The following is a 22961-nucleotide window of genomic DNA, read 5'->3' as shown; positions in this document are numbered from 1 at the left end:
TGAAATCAGGACATAGACTTATTTTAAACAGTGCCTAAGTGAAGCCCCAGTTGGTAGAACAGGTCAGTTTCTCTCACAGAACAACAGGGCAGCTCAGAACAACAGAAGAAGACTCTCCCATGTATTTTTCACTTTTCAGGGTTATGGTTACTCAATTTTGCCCGCAAAGTGCTGTAACTTACCCAAAGTTCGAATTGAAAAAAAATGCAAAACGCTTGTATAAACTTAGGAATAGCCCCTAGGTGATAACTTTCCCAGAGCAGCTGTGGCTGCCCCATCCCTGGAGGTGTCCAAGGCCAGGCTGGATGGGGCTTTGGGCAGCCTGGGCTGGCGGGAGGCGTCCCTGCCCCGGGCAGGGGAGGGGACTGGATGGGCTTTAAGGTCCCTTCCAACCCAAACCATTCTATGATAAGCAAGCAAAGAAACTCTTAAGAAAAACAAAACTAAGCCCGCATTTAGGAAAGCAGCTGGCAGACAACCCAAGGCACAGCAAGGGCAGGCGCGGGGGACAAACGCGCTGGTCGGGGCAAGGAGCCACAGCGCGGTGCTGTGCCTCTGCATCACACCTTCCTCTGGGGCTCCTGCCCCCGTCACTTCCACAGGCTCCCCTCTCCCACCCGCGATCCTTTCGGTCCACCTAAAGTCGGATCCCGAGGTGTCTGTGGAAGACGCCAGCTCCCTCTAATGGCGGAGGCGCCAGCGCGGCCGCCATCAGCACTGGGACACACAGCACAGCTCTCGAAAGTGGCTTGGGTTCTCCTTCCCCCCCCCCCACCAAAGGCACTGGAAATGCAGTTCCACCGCAGGAGGACGCTCGCAGGAAGCGGGGACCGGCCGGCGACGCTCCCTAACGCGCCACGGCCGCCCCGCTCCCCGCCCGCCCGGCGCATGCGCGGCCCCGCCGCTGCGCACCGGCAAGATGGCGGCCTCCGCGTTGGGCTGGGCGCTGCGGGCCGCTCGGCAGGTCAGCCCGGCTCCCTCCCTCCCCCGATGCCCTCTGGGGCCGCATCCCGCCCGCCGGGGGGCTGCGGGGCTTGGCAGACCCCTGGGGGAGGCGGCGGCGGGCTCGGCCCCGGCCCAAACCTGGCCTGAGCCGCGGGGCGCGGCGGCGGGGACAGCGCGGCGGTGTGGGTGTCACTGTCACGGCGGGTCCTTTGCGTCTCCCGTGTGGGAGATCCCTTGCTGGCTTCTGTGGGCACAGCTGGATCACACGCGACGTTCCTCGGGCAGGAGCAGCACGGCAAGGAAGTCGTTTGGACAAGTCTGAGAGACACGTTTATGGGAATAATGCGTGTTTGAATTGGGCAAACCGTACATGCAACGGGTGGGTATTACAAACTTAACTTTCTTCATCAGGTTCTCCCCTCGGCATGCACAACGCAAGTGCGGAGCTACTACGTGGACTGGAGGATGCTGCGGGATGTCAAGAGACGGAAACTGGCGTTCGAGTATGCGGACGAGCGGCTGCGGATCAACGCCATCCGGAAGAACACCATCCTCCCCAGGGAGCTGCAGGTACTGGGCGCCAGCCCACCCGCCGCTCCTGCTGCCACCTCCCTGGGCCGCAGCCGCGGGGTCACGGACGCTCGCGTTCCCCTAATGAGCACAGAGTCACGACACATTGCACTGTTACTGCTGGCCTCTGCCTTTTGGGGGTGTTTACAACAGTGGTTTAATTCCCCTGACCAGAGGTTCTGCGTGTTGGGTTGTGGGTGTTCTGTTTTCGTTTTAAACCGGTGCTTCTCATGTAAACAGCATCTGTAACACTACATACCATGTAATCTCATTTTTTCCCCTCACAGCTGTCAGCAACATACATTCAAGAAGGCAATTTTCTTTATATTCCTATAGTATGGCATATTATATGGTTACTTTTGTAGTTTTCTAAGTAAACTTTAGATTTTTTGCTCTTACACCTATTTAAAAACCTGGAAGCCTGATCCAGCTAAAACCACCACTTTGTTTAATCAGAAATTAATTTTATTTCTTGCCTGAGCTACAAGCATGTAAAAACTGCATCAGCTCTGGGTGTTAGATCCATTTTTTAAAAACACACGTATTCACTGCCATGCTCTCAGCCTTTCTTACTAACCATTAAAAATATCTGCAAGTACCAGGAATATTCTCACAGTATTCCTGTATGTATTCAGTCTGGCCATGCCTAGTTGTGGGGAGATCCTTTCACCCTCGAACATTCTGGGAGAGAAAGCATATGGAATCTGCTTTTATGTAGTGACCTCACTATTCTCGTGGCAAATCCAGTCTGTGTTGGATGTCCTTACAGGAGAAAAAAAAAAACATCATGCAACTGGCTTTGCTTTTGATATTTCTTGTCTGCTTTTGTCACCTTTTGAAGTCACAAAGCATTGCCGCAGTTAGACAGAAGCAAAAGACTCCAGGAAAGTAACACTTTCCTCCCCTACAAAATTTTATTTGGGCTCCAAAATTAAAGTCTCAAAAATTAAGCTACAAGTTTTCTCTGAAAGTATAGGCCGCTTTCTGAATAAAGTCATAGGAATTAAATAGGCCAAAACAATACTGCAAGTATTTAGCTGTACTAGATAGTGTATGAATACAGCTATATATGCAAATAAGATACACAACTGGACAAAACCAGCAACTGAAATAATATTCTGAAGACAAGAAACCCTACTGACCTTGCTGTTACTGAAGTTGAAAGTCACATTACTGCTGTCTTGATGCTGTCCTCCTTTTGAAAGCTAACATCCCTTTAGAAGTTAGCCTTGCAGTGTTGCTTTTCAGCACTCACACAACATAATGGGAGGTTTTGTAGTTGAAGATCAGACCTTCCTTTTACCTCCAACTGTGACTTCCTACCATGACTGACCACAGGATTCTTTGAGCCCTTCTGTCCTTCAAAAAATAGCATATTAATAATGCTGCATTTAGGGACGCTTACCTAGCCTCAACTGACTTCCTTTAGGCTGCGTTTCCCTGCGGAGCTTACTCGTTCTTCTGAAATTCCATTTGCTGCTACTTGGTGCTTCCTGACAACTGTCGCACTCTCTTGTTGTATGTAGAAAGACCTTACTTAAGCCTTCTCATTAGAACAGACATTTTGACTCGTCCTCCTCTGGCTGTAACTCCTTCCAAAGTACGCTGTATGAGATCCCTTTGACTCACATCAAAGCACATTACCTGGGAATGCAGTTAATAAGGAACATATATTTAAGTTCATCTCATCTTAAAGGACTAGCCCACCCTACAACACGGACAATGACAAGCAGATTTTGATTCACTGCTATTACTGGCATGAGGTTGTTCAGTCTGTGTAATAAGGTTAACTTTGGGGTCTTCATGTGGATCATTTTACATTCAGTTAGAGTGCCCAGAAAGAGTGGGTCAAGTGAGGAAGACAGGCGCAAATTCCCTATCACATGGCATTAGGTGGTACCTATGCTACAGCTTCATTTTGAGGTCCGGCAATAAGCCCCCTAAAAATCCTTGGTAACAGAGATAAACTTTATGCTGTGGTCTTCTGTTTTAGGAAGTGGCTGATAAAGAGATCGCTGCCTTGCCCCGGGACAGCTGCCCTGTGAGGATCCGGAACAGGTGTGTCCTGACATCCCGCCCTCGGGGGGTCAAGCGGCGTTGGAGGCTCAGCAGAATTGTTTTCCGCCATTTCGCTGACCATGCTCAGATGTCTGGGATACAGAGGGCTATGTGGTAGATCACTGCATGGATGGACATTCAGGCAGGAACCACAAAACAGGCTCAGTTTGTGTGTTCGAGTAACTGAAGCAAGACCCTCCTGTCTAGGAGTCCAGCATCAATATCAAACTAATAAGGGAAGGATGAGAAGCCACACTGATTCATTAAATCTGCTTACTGGATAGCGATTGGTATCAGCTGACAAGAAGCCGCAGAACTGCATTAAGCTGTCTGTATGAGAGGCAGTTTTATTTTGAGGAAAAAAAGTCACTGCCTGAGTGTTGCAGAGCTAAGCTGAGGTTTGTGATATGGGCAACATTAGAAATAAAGACATACAGCACAAGGCTCGTTTAAGCTTTTTTTTTTCCACCGTACGGTAAGTTCACCATGGTAGTTTGGGTAAACGCATAAATGAAATTGCACAACAGGGCAAAGTAGTAGTCTGCCATGAACAAGGATGAGCATGAACTGAAAGTAAAACATGGCCTCAAGTTTAGATACTCTTGCTATGCAAACTTAATATATGTATATTAACAAGCAGACAAAGTGGATAAAGGACCTATTAGAAACTACAGTGTGCTAGTATTTATCACCTGCTTGTAGTAGAGCGCACAGTCCAATGCTTTAAGAACAAGGTAGCAAGTAAGTCCTAGCTAGTCCAGGCCATAATAGGAGAGTAATGGCTTCCTTGATTCATAAGGTAGCATCAAACAAATTTATCCTTGGGAGACGCATGAGAAGGAAGCAGGAAGGAAACAATAACAACAAGCCTGCTGCCAAGCTCACGTTTGCCCTGTACTCTTCTTCAAAGCAGGAAGGGAAACGGCCACTCTGTCCCCCTCCCTGGCAGTAGGGCAGAGAGACTGCAATAAACAGGCCAAATAAAACGGTACTACCAACAGACAGAAGGTGCGCAGGCTGCAAAATGACAGCGACCCATCACCCGCAGTTTAGTTCAAATTTTGGAGTATGAGCTATCTCAACATACTTTTTGCTCTGTTACCTTAAAACGCTTGAAAGTTGTAGGAGAAAGTGGCGCTTGCCTCTTTCCTCATACATTGCTAGAGCCAGGAAGTAATCCCTGTCCAGCATCAGCAGCTCACTGCCCTCCTGTCACTGATGCCACCTCAAAGATACCCCAAGGAGATCACCATTAGCATAGGCACTAAACAGCTGTTTTCATTTTCAAACTTCAAAGAGGTTAAACAGCCAGTAATTTAATTTCTAAGAGTAATCATTAAATTTTAATACCACAGGGTTAACACCATATTGTTTCTGCTCAGCTATTGAGTGCTTGAGATAGTGGTTCTACTTTCTTCAGCATTTCTCCCTTTGTGACATGCTTTACAGTTCAATATATTTTCCCACACTGAATCAAAAAAAACCGCTCCCCATGTAGTGAGCATGACATCAGCCCCAGCAACCAGACGGGTACAGCTGTCACTTACAACAGAGAGGCCTTCACCCATCCTAGTTTAGGATTTCTTTTACATTTTCTTTTACATCGGGTTCTCCATTTCACAACACTCTCCGCCCATCTGAGATGCTTTTTCAAGGAGGGGTAAGGATATACCTATGCTCCACTCTTCGGGAAATGGTGAACCACTTGACTGAAGGAAATGCTTTATAAGCTATTTTAATTAAATATTTTCTCCAACCTGAAATGGAAAATGACTGTCTTTGCTTGGAAGAAGGTTGTGTAAACAATGATCTTTGCAGCACAGCGTGTCTCACATGGAAGATCAAAATTAAGGCGGCCCTTAGAGTACTTTCAAATATCCATCGGTATGTCCCCTTTGGATTGCTTTTCTCTGCTTTCAACCCAGGCCTTGTTGATGGTCCGCTTCATTTCATCATCCCCTTCTGCATACATCTTTTTTAAAAGGTTCATAAGCCCTTCACTAGGATCTGAGGTGTCATAGGCAGCCTTCCTGCAAGATGGATACATATGAGAAGATCAGGTATATCCAACAATTCTGTGCAAAAAATTCAACGCTAATGTTTATAACTGACAATTTTGCTTTGGCAATGTCTTCAGATCCTGACGGTCTTCAGTCACGCCTCAGTTAGCTTCTTAGTAGGGAGAATCCTAAAGAATACACTTAAACTAAGTGCAAGTTGAGCAGTATACCTAGAGCTGTCTCACTAAGCATTTTGCAGTAAACATGACCCTTGGAGCACTATCCGAAATTAATTTTAGGAGGCAGGAGTGGAATATAACAGACACAGAAAGTGCTAATAGCTGTCTGTGCCATTATGTGAAAAGTGAATAAAAATAGAAAAAAATAACCACATTGAGCTATTTAAAGCGGTCACATTCACAACCCAAAAAGCATTTTCTGCTTCTCATTTTTCAGATTATCTCCAGAGGTTAACTGACTTGTTTTTAACACTTTGTATTTCAAAGCAATTTTCTCAATTTAAGAAGCCAACTGACAAATGGTGCCACCCACATGGTAAGCATGCTACCAGACCATACATAATGCCCGTCTATCCTGTTTTATGAAATCCTCTAGGTAGTTACTAGTGCAGCTGCAGGCCTTCTGAAAAAACATGCAGATCAAAATACATCAGCAGAGGGAGCAAGTTCCCCAAGCATGGGGCTAACCACCAGTCTCACAGACCGCAGCACGAGGTGTATTTCTGAAGTGACTCATTTTGTCATACTGTAAATCCTCAACACTTGGAATAATGCGGCAATACTAATTGTGACAGGCTGGGCAGCCTACAGGACTGCTCTGCACAAGACACAAAATGACCCTGTTCCTCCAGCAACATGCATTAGTAGTCAAGTCACCTTCTCTTAATCTCCAGTGATGCCATTTGAGAGGGGAAGGTACTGGTTAGTTGAGGACTAGCCAGTTTTAGCAAATTATCCTATCAATATACACAAAATAAATAGTTGTTGGCTGGTATAACTTTCTCAAAAATTAGTTTCCATGCTTCAAGTTGGGCATACACATTCTCTTCTGGAAAACGTGTGTATTGTAAAATAACATAAAACAAAATTCTTATTAATATACTACATTTATATATTTATCTTTGATTCTATACATATGAACATATCTTGTTCCCAGGTGTTTCCTGCTTTACCTTACCACCATTATATAGCCAGTGCCCAAATCGCTAGTAGGATTGCTCCCAAGCGCTTGAAGTGATACAAATTAGCTTGAGACTTTGTATTTCCTATGACGCAGCCATCATCACTAGCAATGAAACAGTGGAAGAGTGGCAAACAGCTACTCAAAGCTCATCTCCTCCACTGCCAGTCCTACTAGTACCAAAAAAACCCCAACCTACTGCTTCTCCAACATCTTAGGGGCTCGTTCCCCAGAACAGCAATTCTCATAGTCTGACTGCGCAGTCAGTACAGTACAGATCTGCTCTCCTGGCAGGCCTAAAGCAATGTGGAGAACAAGAAAAAGAAAATGAGATGGTGGGCTGAAGAGACACTTACTCTTTCTCTTTGCTTTCTTTTTCCACTTGAGTGAGACATTCCCACTTTTCCTCATGCTTCTTCCTACACATCACAAGGACCATGTCCGTCTTTACCTGTATGGTGAACAGCAAGGTAGGATTATAACATAAACCTCTTTCTATACTCGCAAATTTCTGAAACATTTATCTCAGCTATTGATTATTATGTAGCGTAAGGAAATTGTAGTATGTACTCAGCTTTGGGGTACAAAGTATTAACCTTATTGTGGACAATTTAAATGGTGTGATTAATATAATACTAATAACCATAGTATACTACCAATACAGAAGAGCATACAGTGCTGCAGAAACACCATCCAGTGACTCTCAGGATGCTAAAAGTACCCAGGACTGTTGGGTAAAGGGTGTCTGTATTTACTAGACTCCTACAAGAATACCAAGTCCAGGTAGAGGCTCTCCCAATTTATTTATCCAAGGCCAAGAAACTAGTTTTAGGGCATTGCTTAATCTTGCAATATGTTTGCAAGTTACAAGCAAAGCCTGTTTAATTGCAACCCTAACCTAAATTTTGCAAAGAACTCCTGCGTGCCACAGCAGACAGAAGTCTGGTGGAGCCTTAGCTTAGCAAGTACATGACCACTGCTTGATTTTACACCACGTTAAAAATCACCAGAGCATCGCTCTCATTTATTTCAGTTTTAATTTTACACTGTCCTAGTTTTAGGGGAATTTCAAATTGAACCATCATTTCTTTACATCTGATGTCACCAAGTGCAGCACACAACAGCACTGAATGCACACAAGGTATTTGACATATCCCTAAGCCCAGAAAGGTGCTCCAAGAAGCACAGTAAGACCACTATCACCAGTTGCAGTCAACAGCAGTAAAACGTTACTAGTGTTCAATTCTGGAGCAACACACCCTTACAAAGGCAGAGCAAGTTTCAGACTGTGCTTTGGGTGTTAAGCCTATTTAAGCTTCCCAAGATTTCGGTCTCCTGACAAGTCTCTTAGACTTCAAAATTGCAAAGAATTTCTCAGAGGTATTTAAGAGCACAAGGATGCAAATGGATACTTAGTGGAATTTTCTCCTTAATTATTTCTGAAATCCTGTTGGAGAGCTATTAAAAAAAACCCAGTACAATATCCAGACATGTTTTTTTGAAATAGGAGCCCATGGATTCCAGAGAACAATTCCACAGTTATGACAATTAGAGATGAATAACAACCACGTTCACAGTGAAGAGACTTTACAGGCAGAAGGGAGGGACTGAAGGTTAGCACCGAGTCTCTTGAACTAGAGTCTGGCAATGAACATGGTACTTTGTGAGGGACCTAAGTATCTCTCACAGCTGAGGTGCACTGACCTTTCTAGAGCTGCCTTCCACAGAGATGGGTTTCAGGAGGTTGTTGAAGGTCATAGTGTAGTTCTTCCCGTTCAGATTCTTCACTAGCAGATCGAATGACCTGGAAACCAGGAAGTGGGGGAAGAAGGGCACAAATATTCCAATCACCCTAAGACTGTTGTGCTTTGCCACCAGAAACAATGTCTGAAAGCCTTTTAGCAGACATATTTCTTTGGAAAGCATGTCAAGACGTTTGAATTGCTTTCTTCCCAGGGCTTTCAAATCTTCAGTTGGAATTAATACTGATGACTTAAAAGGACCTGTCCAGACTTCACAACAAACCAAGATCTTTATGGTTCTTTCTACCCCACTGATCTACTACACCCTTGGAAAGGCAGATTTACTTAATGTACACTCCAGTTCCGTCACCATCAAAAAACAGGGCTAACGCTACATATCCTGTCAAGAGGGATGAGGTGCAACAAGCATTTGTAAAATGAAAGTACCCTCATACCCTCTAAGGAGAGCTATACTTAAGGCTATGTCCTAAGTGCTACTAAAAGCTAATATTGCTCAAGTTAAAAGAAAAAAAAAAAAAAAAAAAAGAGTGCAAGAGGTAAGGGCTGATCCAGAACAGAACTCAACATAAGACATTCCTGCAAATAGTGTTCTTCAGCCATGCTCTCCCCTACAGCGTGGTGCAACAAGATGAACTCACCTCTCTGTAAAATTCACCTGCACATTCTCAGCTGGAAGCTTCTGGACTCCATTTAGAGAGATGTAAATCTTAATAAACTTATCTGACTGATCCCAACCTGCCAGTGAAAAAAAAGAGATTAAGTTCTAGCTTTCCTCCACAAACTTCATACATTCCATTCCAATTTCCAAAGTCCCCTAGCAACGACTAGGATCTCTGCCTTACTGAAACAATCTTTAGAGGGATAAGGAAAAGACATGAATTATTCAGGAATAATTTGATACAAAAGGAGGTTTTCACATGTTGCCCTCATTCCTACAAGTTTTGAGAAAAACTACGTAACCCTCAGGTAAAAGGGCAGCAACTCTGTCTGTGCAAAGGGAGCCAGAAGTAGCTGCCTGCTTTTGCTGCAGTTCCCTTGACCCACTTTTTCCACTGTTCCCCACATGACAAGTATCTTGAGCAACTCCCTCTCCTTTCACCTACATGGCGAGCAGAGAAGCCAAAGCTCACTCTTTCGTTCCTGCTAAGCACTCAGCAATGGAAAAATACTAGTTGGTACACCAGGGATCATTAATGCATTACATGAGCAGAATTAATACACGTTATGGTTGGGATGGCACAGTGAGCATGTAGTAGCTTTTAAAGTGGGGTCTCCAGTCTGAAATAAACACTTAAGAAGGCTTCTCTATAATGTTAAATGGCAACTGTAACTTGCACTAATGCCACCCTGCCTTCTCTTCAGAGAGATGCCCGAGTTCACGCAAGCGTTCAGAAAAGTAATCCTACCGTAATTGTTTATTTTCACTGTGTACCCTCCCAGTGATGACTTTTCTTCTTCTGCCACATCTTTTGGCTTCGGTGGAGGCTGATTCTTGATTTCTAGCTCTAGCTTGTGTTTCTCTGTCATCAGGACATCACGAAGTCGCTTCCTCGTAGCTTTCGTGAGCAATTCTTTAACCTCTTCCAAATCTTTCTGCAACTGGTTTTGAAATAAAAGCCATACACGTATATATTAGATACCATTCTTTTTACCCAAGGTTTGCACCTGCGCTCTTTCAGCTATGGCACTTCTAAATTTCCCAGATGTAGCAGTTTCAGATTTATCACATCAGTAGTTTCCTTCCTCTCTACACCCCGTTGAGCATGAAGCCACCCGTGCCTCCCTGCCTGACCATTAATATTTTCACTTCTCGACCAGTACATATGTCAAGGTTTAAGCCTTCATCAATTAAAAAAAAAAAGGGAAAACCGATAAAATTTAGGCACTCGGAAGAGCTCCTCAGTAGGTCCTGGATTACGCTAAAAGCACCCGGCACCGCCTGAGGGAGAGACACCGACAGCGCTCAGCAAACGCTCAGGCCGAAGGCTCCGGCTGCCACCGGGGAAGGCGAGCTGCCCGGCCCCGACTCCTCGTAACTGCGGCCGGGCCACTGCTCCTCGCACGGCCTGGTCCTGCCCGGCTCCGGACGCGCCGCCCCCCAGGCCCAGGCCGGGCCGGGCCCGCGGCCTCCGCCGGCGCGGAACGAGGTTCGCACGCGGTGCCAGTCAGAGCCGCCAACGGCCGCCCGCGCGCCGGCTCGGCTCGGCTCAGCTCGCCTCACCTCCTCACGCGCTGCGGCCATGTCGCGTACGACTCCCCCCGCCCCCGGCATCAGCGGCTCCCGCGGCCTCTCTGGAACCTTCCGGCCTCCCGCCACGCCCACACACCGCGCGCGCTGCGGAAATGACGAAATGGCGCCGCTGCTGCCGCCAGGCACGCACCGCGAGCCGCGCCCGTTCCGCTGGGTGAGCGGAACAGCTCGAGCCCCGCCCCCCCGTCCCCGGCCCGCCCAGCGCGCCCGCCCGCCGGCGTTACCATGGCGACGCGCGGCCCGGCGGCCGTTGGCGAGCCGTTAACTGCCGCCCTGAGGGAGCCTGAGGCGGCACCTCCGCCCGGCGGGTATTCTCCCGCCCTCCGCCGCGGCTGGCAGCTCGCCTGGAGCCCGTGAGGCGAGGGGCAGTGGCGGGGCCCAGGCGGGTCTCCTGTGCGACCCCCGATCGTTAACGCTGACAGAGAAGAGTTGGAAGGGCCTTCCTGGGCACTGTAGCAATTGCGGTTGCCCAAGAAAAAAAAAGTATAGCGAGGTGTTTCTCGGCACCGTTCCTAAGTCAGCGTACTGACTTAGCAACAACTAAGGTTCGATATCCCCGGGTGCCACTCGGGCATTAAAATTTCCCAGAGGCGGAAAAAAAAAAAAAAGCAATTTTTCTGAAAGCAGTTAAATGGAGGAGTTAGGATTTGCCTCCAGAGGGCGAGATACAGCCCTTCAGCATTTAAAAACCAGGTTTCTCTGAAAGAGGATGCCAGTTAGAACATTTATTAACATTTATTCCAAATTGAGGAACGACAGCTCATGTGTTGATTTATGGGCTTAGTCTTTTTCTCTCCTAAAGTGAACATTCATGAATTAATCTGTGAAGAGGGTGGATTTTGCAGAGGTAGGGAGGGAAGAATAGTTCACATGAAGGTAACGTTCATCGAAAATCTGAAGCCAAGGATTTACGTTCAAGTCTGCATTCCACAAAGAAGTTTTAACAGATGTTGTACTGAAGTGTTTATTATAATCCTCTGGGCCAGTGCTTCAAGATCTGCAGCTGAGAAAGGGTCACGAACGATCTGCATAACTAACCCTGTGGTTATATTTCATTTTCATAGGACCGAGATTTCAAGCATCTGAAAGGGCTTTGAAAGAATGTGGCCTCTTTATCTAGCATGTAGTAGCCATTCCCTCTGTCTGCAGGCATTGATAGCAACTGATGACAGTCAGTCTTTGGATAGTGATGTGGAGGTAAACCAATACAAAATGTTATGTCTTGTAAATTAACTAGTTGGAAGTGTTTCATCTTCAGCTTTTCTACCTCTCTGCTTTTATGTCTTCCCCTGAAGTGCCATGCGCTTTTCCAGTTATCTGGGAACAATGGCTGTTCATCTCAATTAATGAAAACTAAATCCTGGAGCAATTGCTCACACAGAAAAATGGTTTTGTAAATACTTTTGACTGCTGTAAATTCTGCTGTCCTGTTCTTGATCAGCCTGCCTCTCTGTTACAAGTCAGTTTTCTGTTTCTTGCTGTTGCCTTCTGCTCCCTATGTCTCTTCCTTCAGACATGCTGCCTTGTGGCTCACTTACCTGTTTCTCTTGCGTACTCCAGGGAAGCATGAGGCCTTTAACAACAACTCCCATTTCCCTATTGCTGTGTATCAACGACCTCTAGGAAAAGCACATTTACTGGCACATTCTCTGCTGGAAACCTCAGACTAGCACGTGGAGCAGAGGACCAAGGTGACCCGTTAGCTTTTTAGCACAGCGCCTGTCTGTCAGACTCCTGTGGAACAGGTACCCCTTATGAATGAGTCCGTTATCCTAACGAATGGGTTGGAATTAGCTAGGTAGCATGTGCACGTTTTGGACAGCTAGTCTGCTGAGTCACTGTGTCCTACTGCAGTAGTGCTGCATGAAAATAACCAGCTGGAGTGAACTGTATCAGAAAACCTGGTACAGCAGCTGTTTATTATTGCAAACAGATTTAAGCTGTTTCTTAAGTAAATGGCTTGCGAAAATAAGCATCTTATTCCCATTTTGTTTCCATTTCCATTTATTTTACAAGGCATTGTTCACACAATGATAACAAGATACTGATTCAAACAATTCTGTAACAATTAAAAAAGTAAACATTTGTTGTGACCATGTACATTGAATTGCACTTTTAATAACAAGCATTACACTTATATTTCCATGTTATACTTTACATAATACATGGATTCGTTACACAAGAACTGGCAGTACTGAATTGTTCTCAGTTAAAAATCTGGTATCACTCTGATGCTCTTTTCCCCCAACTCTTTATGTAAGTATATTTTACGTACTTTGGACACACCCAGGTAAGAAACACAACCCCAAATCTGGAAAACTTCATCGTAACAGAGTCAGAGCTTTGAAGTCGCTCTCTGTTTTCAATGTGCTGAAGTGAATCCACCTTGAATGGCAGAGTGAGGGATCTGGATCCAGGTCATGCTTGATTAGACCCTTTTCTGCATCTGCGTGCCATATTTTCCCAGTTCAGACAAGCCGGAGAATCTTCTTCCATGGGAAAGCAGCAACATTTCCCAAAGCTGGAGGGAGCTCCTGGCCCAGCTTTTGAAGGCGGTGTCAGAAGCAGTGCAAGACCAGGGATTACTGGAAGGAGGGAACTGGGATCTGGAGAAAAATCTGAGAACATCTACTCTTGTTTGCATTGGTAGTACCATCCATGTATTATATAAAATATAAAAATAAGAGAAACTGAAAGGAAATTAGTACAGCCCAGGATTCTGGTGGTATCAAATCACAAATGAAATTTATGATACCAAATCCTTTTGATGTATTTATCCCCTTATGATTCAGTTTCCTATATATTATTCTATATATAAGATATAGTTTTCCAAAGATACATATATATTCCTTTACAGGTTAAATAAAAGCAAGTCCCACCGAATAAGAAAATAAGAGGAAGTAAGGTCCTAATTCTCTACCCATATTTTTTTTCTTTTTAGGTAAAAATAGCATGAAATACATTCAGTAGCAAAGCAGTTGAAATCAAGGGGCAATGGAGAGCCCTGTATTCCTGGAGGATTTACCTGTACATGTTAAGTCACAATCCTGAAATAAATTATGTAGACTTTTGACTTGGAAAAAACAGGATCTTGATCAATGCCGAGTATTATTTATCCAGTTGCAAATTCTTCGAATTTCCCCAAATCCATCCATGGATTAGCCCAGTTTTGAAGGCTGCTGTGATGTGTACCTAACCTACCTTGAAAGGTCCAAACTCGAGTGCTTCATTGTTGTCTCCCCTTAGTAGTATTACTTGGGAGCAGGGACACCTCCCAGAAGGATATTAGTGTAATAGATGGAAAAATAATTTAGTTCAAGCCTTTGTGTTTGCAAGAACAATGTGATGCCTGGCGCTGTGTATACTCACAGCATCACATGTCTTGTGCATCCAGCTGTTTGCACAACGGCCGGCTCTGCAGGGTTCAGCCCTGGCAGAAGCGTGCTCGTCAGCCAGACAGTCTCTCGGTCTCGGGAGAACCTCTGCCCTGATCTTCACATTCCAAAAGTAACATGTACGAAGGTTTTCTCCCTAGCAGTTGGAAGAAAACCAGCATTGTAAGATAAGAGAGTTTCTGTTTTCAATGCCAGCGGTATTTAGGCTTATTAGATTATGCAGAAGTATGCCAATTATCCCTGAGTCTAACAGTAAATCAAAGTAAGAGGTATAGTTCTCCCACACATACAAGTAGTTTCATGGATTTCACTGCAACTACTTAATAGAAGGAAGGGAACAGCCCTACCTTTATCCTGTGGAGAAAGCATGACTTAAGTAGCTTCCAAGTTTTGATACTTCAGTGCCAGTAAATTCAGATTTTTATTTACTTCTAAATTGCCATTCAGTCAGTGAGTGACATAATGACTCTCAAGTCAATGGAATACTTCATGCTTTGTGAAGGGGCTGAATTCTTGCTGTTCTTGACTTTCTTTTATCTCTCTCTCCCCTTGTACATGGCTGTTTTTATTTCGAGTTGTTTTTAACACAATGGCACAGATGAAAGCATCTATTGTAAAAGAAATTTCAAGGTCCAACCAAGAGAAGTCCTTTAAAATGTCTAACAAGGAAAAAAAATTGCTTACCTATGTAAGCAATTTAACTTAGCTGTAGCAATGTTAACCTAGCTGTAGCAAATTATATAGTAATTAATGGGCAGGACAGGGATGTGTGTGTCAGCTGGCAGTACTGATTACATGGCCAGCTACCTTTCCTGAGACTGGTTTTACTAAACATTAATGCATATGGATCTCAGGGATTTTGCAGTTTCTTGGATTAACACCACGCATGATATTTTCTATTTTATTATTTTTTATTCTCTCTGGGCACATTTAGGATTTGTTAAACTAAGTGAAATAAGTCCTATTACTCTCAAATATTAAGTTTGATTCACAAAGATAATACAAGACTAGTTCACAGATGTACCATGTAACTAAATCAGCCTTGCTTCATTTATCCTGTAAAGTGTTACAGTCAAAATAAAACCAACTTCTTTTTAAAGTGAAAAAAGTACTTCTTTCCCCCCCCTCCCTAATGGGCATCTCAGGAACAGATTAGAATCCAACAAGATAAAACAGTTGTACTAAAAATATTCTTTGGAGGTTTGTCCCTAATCAAAGTAAAGGCTTTGTTTCAGAATTGTGCATTCTCAATAAATTAAAAAATAAGATTTAGTTCCACACATATATTTATAAAATTCAAATTACTTTTACTGTAAGTTTGATGTGGACAGATATTTTAATACTGATTCAGGAAAAAAATACTAACCACTCCAGACTTCGGAGCTATGTTAGCTGTTCCAGTGCCACACGAAAACAACTGTTTCAGTAAGACTTTGATGACGTTTCCTGCTGAAAAGCTAAACAAAGAGCCAGCTATCCCCGACAGATCAGTCTGTCTGGGATACATGTGCACGCAGATCTGTCACACACTGCTGAAAGGGCTAATTAAACCCCAGATTTTTTTTCTCACAGGAAGCTAAGTTTCCCAATAGCATGTATGGTCAGCAGGTAGAACTTTAGCTTGCCTGGTTTAATGCTGCGGTCTTGCTCCTTGCCTTGTTTCTGAATATAACTATGCTTATTCAATCAAGATAATGCCATAGATATTTTCTTATTCTTTCAGTAATTTTGAGAAGACACAGGTTCCATGTAAATACTACTCTTCCAAATGCCACTGCTACAAACGCTACCTTGGATCTACAGATGAAAGGTGAAAATTGTTTACTGACTTTGTGTCATTGCCAAGAGTGATAATGCAGCCATTGCCTTCCGAAACCTTTTTTCTGCTGATGTAAGTCAGCTTCCATCCTACAAGGTTTTAAACTCATCACGGTTAACAGGTAGCGAACATGTTTTTGTCACAGAAACTCAACTTCCAAAGTCAGAGAGCTGCTACACTGAAAAGACAATGTTGTGTCAAAGATAGTTCCGTGAAACGTGGTGAGCTTGTTTAACGGTTCTTTTTTGATGAACTGCGGAAGTCCCACTGCCGTGATCCGCTTGCGCTCATTGGACCCTTTGAGATGATTTAACTCATAATTTGGCAAAAGACTAATTGGGGGGGAAAAAATCCACCCACATATTTTTTTATTTTTAATCATCTCCAGTAAGTGCCATAACAAGGACGGGGACACGACTGTACAACAGGAAGCTGGAGAGCTGAGATCTTTGAGCAGCAGTGAGCTGTTAACTCAGCTGCTCACGGAATCAGAGTCTTAATAATTTTATTACTGCATTTTTCCAATCAAGATTTTAAATCCACTTCTAAGTATGATTTAAGATAAATGAGAAATTCGGACACTTGTCAAACCATCAGTATCGCTCATCAGCACCGTGCTCTCAAATGTAACAATCAAATGTATCCTTAAATGTCAGTTCAAAAGTACTATGCAGTTTATTTTAAGTGTGAAGCGGTACTGGTAAGTGAATGACTAATGCTAAGTTTAGACTGTCAAGAGAATGGAAGCATTTATGGAAATATTATTAGCAAGAAAGTGACCAGGGAAAAAAGATCTTTGTTAATATTTGCAAAAGAAGTTCCTTCTGCTTTTTCTCCCATTTCTTCTCCTTGTATTAATATTTCCAGATAATCACTGTTCTTGCAAGTACATTTAAAAATACTAACATTTTTTAACTCCTTACGCTTAGAAGAGAGAATTTCGTGGCAGGACAGTTGTGTCAGGATAGTGATTATATTTTGATCTCTACTTCAAACAGCCGACTGCCTTTCAGAATCATTCCTTTGGCACAGGTAACGTTAAATTTGTACTACCCTGTTTAAAATAATGCACAATTATGCTTGACAACAAAGCACAAGATGGGTATCATTAAATTTTATTGTACAAAACTGACAAGGTATGGCATTGCTTAGAATTAAAAAAAAAGATGAAAACACAACTAACGTCCCTGGAACAATTTTGTAAATGGAACAATTAATACACAACGTTTAGTCCAGCAATGATATTTACCTGCAAGACCATCTTTAGACATGACAGGTATAATTAAAAAAATATTCCATCAGTTCAAGCAATAGTTTAATTTTGCATGAAATAAGTATTTTTATAAACACTTCATGTTCAATCAAAACAAACGCTTTTGAATTTTCTTACCTTAAGAGATATAAAACAACCAGACAGGTTTGGGAATCATCAGAGAAGTCTACCCCAGGGGAAAGTCTAGGTTTTGTATTCCACTTGAAAATGTTTGTTTTTATAAAAATAAGTAATACCAATGTAGCATTTCCTAACCAAATACTTCTAGCAAACAGATCTTGCTTCTGTGATGTTTTATTCATCAGTGCTGCACAAGCCTTCTGGGTTTTTTATTTGATACCTCATTTCTCTGTCAAATTCAGAATCTGACTATAGACCCAGGGAAAGGTTTTCATTAATTTTATTCATAAAACCCACCCTGTATTGCACAGGATTCACAAAAGGTCAAAACTATGCAAGGTCTTTACTCTGCTTCTCAGCAAAACCATCAAATAAAGGTTGAACAGTTTTCCCTTTACCCTAGTGGAAGAAATTATTTCTTGGAATTCTTAGTATAAACATGAAATAAAAAAGGGAACTAGATAACTTTATGTTAAATTCCAGTTCAGCTGTAAATAGCCTTTAAACAACAGTGCTACAAAGAACTGCACTACTTGCATTTCCGAAGAAAAAACAATCAAAACTAAGAAAGTATCAGGGAAGCTCATAAACGATTGTGCCAAGACAGCACAAGACTATCTTTGCTATGGCCTAAGCTTTACAAAAAGTGCTTCTCTGCAGGACGCAGTCACTGCGATAAACTTCTGAGATGGCCCCAGGGCATCAGTTATCCTGGACACCCGCACACACGCTAGTACTTATTCGACTGTGCTTTCTATGAAGAGATTATGCTTCAGTACTTTACATTTTCCATTCTCTCTCTTCCTCCAGAAGAAGAAAAAACCTTCTATGCAAGATAAAAATAATTTTGAATAATTAGTCATGTATTAAAGACCTAGTTTTGAAGTATTTATTTAACATCTAGTCATATAAAATAAAGTGTAAAAGTATGAAGGTATCAGAACGTGGCTTTCAGCAAGGCAGTTTGGGAAGTAGGAATTCAACAGAAAACAGGAATTATTTTTTTGTCCCCTTTGGAAAGGGTCACATCAGAATGAATGAAAAACACTGAAGAATTTCACTTCAAGCCTGCACTCCTGCCTTTTGTCCTTTCCCCAAGAGGAGAGACCACTGGAAGAATCCTCCAGGGTTTCGGATGTGTTGTTCTTTGTGCTCTGGTATCGGGTCTGGCTGGAACTATGTACTGCCCTCTTTGGGTGGCAGGGGCGGCTGGGGCTGCTGCGCCGGCTGTGTGCCTGTGGCCGTTTTGATAGAGTTCAGGGTTTTGCTAAACCAAGAGTTTTTGGCAGCCTGGATTTCATTCATAAGGGCTCCTCTCTGGTGCTCCAGCTCCTAAGAAAGCAGAATAGTCAGAATTGATCAAAACCCGATTCATTATCAAAAAAGCATCCTCAAACTCAGTCCCTGCAATCCAGCATTTTCCTTGCAACCTCCCAGGCACTGGGGAGACAAGGCAGGTTGAAATTGTGGAAACAGCAGAAGATATTTAAACATACAAATGAAAACCTCTTTTCTTTTTTTAAAGACAGAAAATTGTTCTGGAAGTTCACAGCTATACAGTGGTACAGGTGTATGCTCATGTTTGGAACAATTTTTTGCATGATTCAGAACTATTTTGGATGGAGCACAACGACATTAAGGAGACTGCCCTGCTGCACTGGGGATTCCACGTACCTGAATTTTGCACTTGGCTTCCACCAGCTGCAGTTTGGTCTGTGCAAGTTCCAGCTCCATCTCTCTCAGCTGCTTCTTCAGTGCATCCTTTTCATCATCTGTTTCTATGCCTTTATTCTCCGTGCTTACAGCAGGCAGCTTCAGTGCCCCCTCCTTACTGAAAATCTCACTGCAGTGTTTGCAGGCCATCACTTTACCCTGAAACACCCAGAAAGGTCACTTTTAGTCCATGTAACAGGAGTTGCTGTGCTTCCTGGGAGAGCCATTTTTATGTTAGACTGCATTTCTGTCAGTAATGCTCCCACTATCTAGAACTGTAGTTTTCATATTTGACATGAAAAGAATTTGAGAAGTTCATGAACAATTTCCAGGGTACATTAACCAGTATAAAAATTCCTAAAATCTGTGTAAGCACAGAGAGACTTTGCTCCTAGATTAGAATTACTCAAGCCTTCTTGCTACCAAAGCTTTGTAATATTTTGCAGTGTTTATGCCAGCACAATTCAGAAGAATAAACTACACTCTAGGGACTTTTTGTCTTCCATAAAAGCACTTGACCAAATTAATACAGATTTTGTTATTTTAAACAACGTCAGGCAGCTTTTTCTATTTCCAGAAGCAAGCGAGCAGCCTGTGCTCACTGCAAGGGCCAGTACTGTCCTGTTGGTGCTTGTTTAGATCATCGGCATTGTCCCTTTTTGACAGCGGTGTCTGACACACAACAGTAATGTTGCTGCGCTACTTGGAAAGGTGAACCAGTTACTCATGGCTGGCGATGGAGCACAGCTGGCCTGGCTCGCACAAACTAAAATGGCATATTGAGCTATTTCAGCAGATTATAGGAACATAGTTTTTTATCAATAACATAAAAAAGTCACTAAAAACCAACAAATCAGGTTCAGCTTGAGTAGTAAAGAAACAACTAGAAGGTACAGCAGAGGGAAAACAGTTCTGCCAACTCAGTAGTGACAAAGCAGAGGGATGGAATTATTACCTGATCAGGAAATGTATACCTCTGGTGCAGGTGTTCCTGGTAAGGGGGTTTAGAGCAGAGATGGGAACTGCTATGGAAATTCTGGGATGGCCCAAGCTGTGCCAGTTACTTAAACCAACTCTGCTTAAATTACAGAAACCCAAAGTATAAACATTGTCCAATTCGGCCAGTTCCAACCCCTCCACTGTGCACACTGGAGAAGCAACACGTTTTCTCTTCTAGAGAGCCCTTTTTTTTTTTCATTTAATTAAAACATCCAAGTAAATAGTGTTTCCTGCGTTTTTTTGCCAGAAGTATACGTTTCAACAGGCAAAAGAAAAGCCAAGTACTATATGCACTTCAGTTTGACAGTTCCACCCTGTCTGACACAAGATAAAGAACTGTGAAGGGAAATAAACCCTTTCATTGTTTACATCTGATGAAAAATGCATGTGGGGCTATCAGTGCAGCTGGGTGGACACTGCTGTTACATTAAACTTCAATTCCCATTTTGTTCTGTATCCCTGGCATTTAGCAATACTTGGGTTAGTAACATCCCATACGTAGAGGCATTATTCTCACCTTCACAACTTCCAGTTCATCTTTACTGGCCGCTTGTTGTTTTTCCAGCCTGGTACTCAGCTGGGAACAAATCTGGAGCAGAGAAAGCAGTCTCTTAGCTAAAGTTCACTATGCTAAAATATAACCTGTGCTTTTTAACTATTATTTTTGTCAGAGCCAACATTTCTTAAATTCTGCCTCACTCAGGTATATGCATTCCCCCTTAACAAATACACTGCTGCTGATAATGAGGGTGAAAAAAATGGCAGTATTCAATACAGAACCTGAACATGGAGACCGGAACATTTTTTTTTTAATCGGTTTATAATGTTTATGCTGCATTATGTCACAGAGCAAAGCAGCATTCACCCTACAGTACTAAAAATTAGCTGGAAGACAGGTTATTCCTGATTCCCTTAATTTGGAGATTATTTGGAAAACCACAAAAAGATTTATGACAAATTACAATGCTTGCTCTCCGAAAGCCTGAAACACAGTGTATCTTATTTAAAGGATGAGACCTGCAACTCTGAAAATTTATCTCTCAGAACAGGTTGAAAGAAGAAATATGAGAAAGCGTCTCTACAACAGTACCTGTTTATACTCTGCAATAATGGCTGTGGTTTTCTTGATCTCAGATTCTGCCTTCTCTAGCTGCTTCCTGAAGACTTCCTTCAGCTAATTCAAGGAGAGAAGTTACACAGTGCACTGAAAAAAGTTCTCGAAATGCGTCATCAGATTGCTCTCTCAAAGACTTGCTGTGTTTATAACAGTTCTACAGCTTCTTCTTACCAAATTCCACTTCTTCAGACAAATGTTTGATTTACTCAGCATACAGAAACTTATTATATTCAGTTGTAACCGAAAAGTCTATACTGTGATACAGAGTATCCCTGCTTAGGGAATTCTCCTGTAGGGTAATTCTTTCCCTCTGCATGAAATGGTGGTACGGCGTGGTCCACAGAACACAAAACCAGAGCATTAAGTGGGTTTTACTGGTTTTGTTTTTGTGCACACTGTCACAGCAGGTATGGGCAGACAGATTGATTGTTTGTTTGTTTGGAGACGGAACAGGGAGAATAATCTCTCAGCACTATCACTCTCATCTCTGTAACAGGAGGGAAAAAAAAAAAAATCTGTTTTGGCCTGTGGCGCTGCGTTAAAAAACAGCTAAGTCGTTCCTCCACTATTCAGAACCACTGAATTTTGAGAGCCTTTTCATCAGGAAAAAGGCCTCCACTGCCTTGTTTATAGCAAACAGAGAACCTGGAAACCTCCACTTTAGTGAGACACAAAGAATTACCATTTGATTGTCGTAGTCACTGCTGTCGAATGGCAAAAATAAAAATCAGGTTATCCCTTTGAAACATACTTTTGTGGGTGTCAGTATTCAGCATGTTAGATACGTAGCATTAGAAAACTAAGACTGAACGTTTTGCAACAAAGTATGAGGCCAGGTCCAGTCAGCAACATTCTGCCACCCCTCAACTCTGTTCTGCTGCTGTTCTAGCTTCAGACAGGAACATTCACAGCTTTATTTCACTGAACCGGCACCTGACTCCAGAGCGGCCTCTCATATGGCAACAACTGCTCCAGCTCTTGTTTAGATAATTAAAAGAGGTCTCATCGTGTCTCCGTAGTTGGGATTGCTCACCACCAGTCAAATGATTATGACAATACTGGCAAGAGGATAAGATATGGAAAACTGAATATTCAGAGCTCAAGTAAAGGAAAACACTGAAAAAACATACTTTTAAAAAAACCCCACATTTACCCTGGCAGTGTAAATGTTTAATTGCAACTGCATTTTGAAGACAAAATTCTTTCTGCAATTGCAACACACTAATGCTTTTCTGCATATGCTTTCTGCTTGCATTTCCTTGCTAAATGGGGCAAGTTGGAGAACGCCTTACCTGAGCAGTTTCCTCTTCCTGCTTCCGTTTCTCTTCTTCAGTCTCCACCAGCTTCTGTTTGGTCAGGAGAAGTTCCTTGTTCAACACATCCGCTTTGTCTTCAGCCTAGAATGAGAAATGCTAGTGTAAATCAGATGTTATCTGTGCCAATACCAACATATTGGTATATACATCTCAGAAATAGTGCAGATTCAGGTTCTAGCATTGCCTTTTCCTGCCCTCTGATGGCTCACCTAACCTATTTTTAGCTGTTTTCTAAGTTATTTCACTGTGTTTCAACAACTGTGCAAAAGGACCCTTTTGCCGTGTGTTTACCTAGGCCCAGATGGCAAATAAGCATAGACACTATGTCCTGATACAAACCCAATACAAACAATGATGTATAGAATATCTTTGTCAGGTACAATATTAATCTAAATGATGGCAGCATGATTTAGCTCCTGTGT

General features: G+C 42.9%; 3 protein-coding genes across 12 annotated transcripts in view; 1 reads left to right on the top strand and 2 right to left on the bottom strand.

The window, feature by feature from the left end:
* Positions 1-853: 853 nt before the first annotated feature.
* On the top strand, positions 854-4015 carry MRPS14 (mitochondrial ribosomal protein S14). The gene is made up of 3 exons (XM_074597331.1): positions 854-964; positions 1357-1515; positions 3509-4015. The coding sequence occupies exons 1-3, from the start codon at positions 920-922 to the stop codon at positions 3689-3691; spliced, it is 387 nt and encodes a 128-aa protein (XP_074453432.1). The 5' UTR covers positions 854-919; the 3' UTR covers positions 3692-4015.
* Positions 4016-4017: 2 nt separating this feature from the next.
* On the bottom strand, positions 4018-10972 carry CACYBP (calcyclin binding protein). The gene is made up of 6 exons (XM_074597330.1): positions 10758-10972; positions 9943-10135; positions 9175-9271; positions 8478-8577; positions 7130-7224; positions 4018-5603 (listed from the first exon to the last, which is right to left on the bottom strand). Exons 1-6 carry the CDS (start codon positions 10806-10808, stop codon positions 5444-5446), a joined length of 696 nt encoding a protein of 231 aa, XP_074453431.1. The 5' UTR covers positions 10809-10972; the 3' UTR covers positions 4018-5443.
* A 6127-nt stretch (positions 10973-17099) lies between these two features.
* RABGAP1L (RAB GTPase activating protein 1 like) overlaps positions 17100-22961 on the bottom strand; it is a 258432-nt gene continuing 252570 nt past the window's right edge. For all 10 annotated transcript variants that reach the window (XM_074598608.1, XM_074598609.1, XM_074598607.1 and 7 more), the window contains 5 exons: positions 22516-22620; positions 21197-21280; positions 20624-20695; positions 19069-19266; positions 17100-18726 (listed from right to left, as the gene is read on the bottom strand). In XM_074598608.1, coding sequence (XP_074454709.1) covers positions 18571-18726; positions 19069-19266; positions 20624-20695; positions 21197-21280; positions 22516-22620 — 615 coding nt within the window. In that variant the 3' untranslated portion in view covers positions 17100-18570. The remainder of the gene's footprint in view (positions 18727-19068; positions 19267-20623; positions 20696-21196; positions 21281-22515; positions 22621-22961) is intronic.

This window comes from Larus michahellis, chromosome 8 (genome assembly GCF_964199755.1).
Source record: "Larus michahellis chromosome 8, bLarMic1.1, whole genome shotgun sequence".
Taxonomy (NCBI): domain Eukaryota; kingdom Metazoa; phylum Chordata; class Aves; order Charadriiformes; family Laridae; genus Larus; species Larus michahellis.
This window is presented reverse-complemented; position numbering and strand designations above follow the sequence as displayed.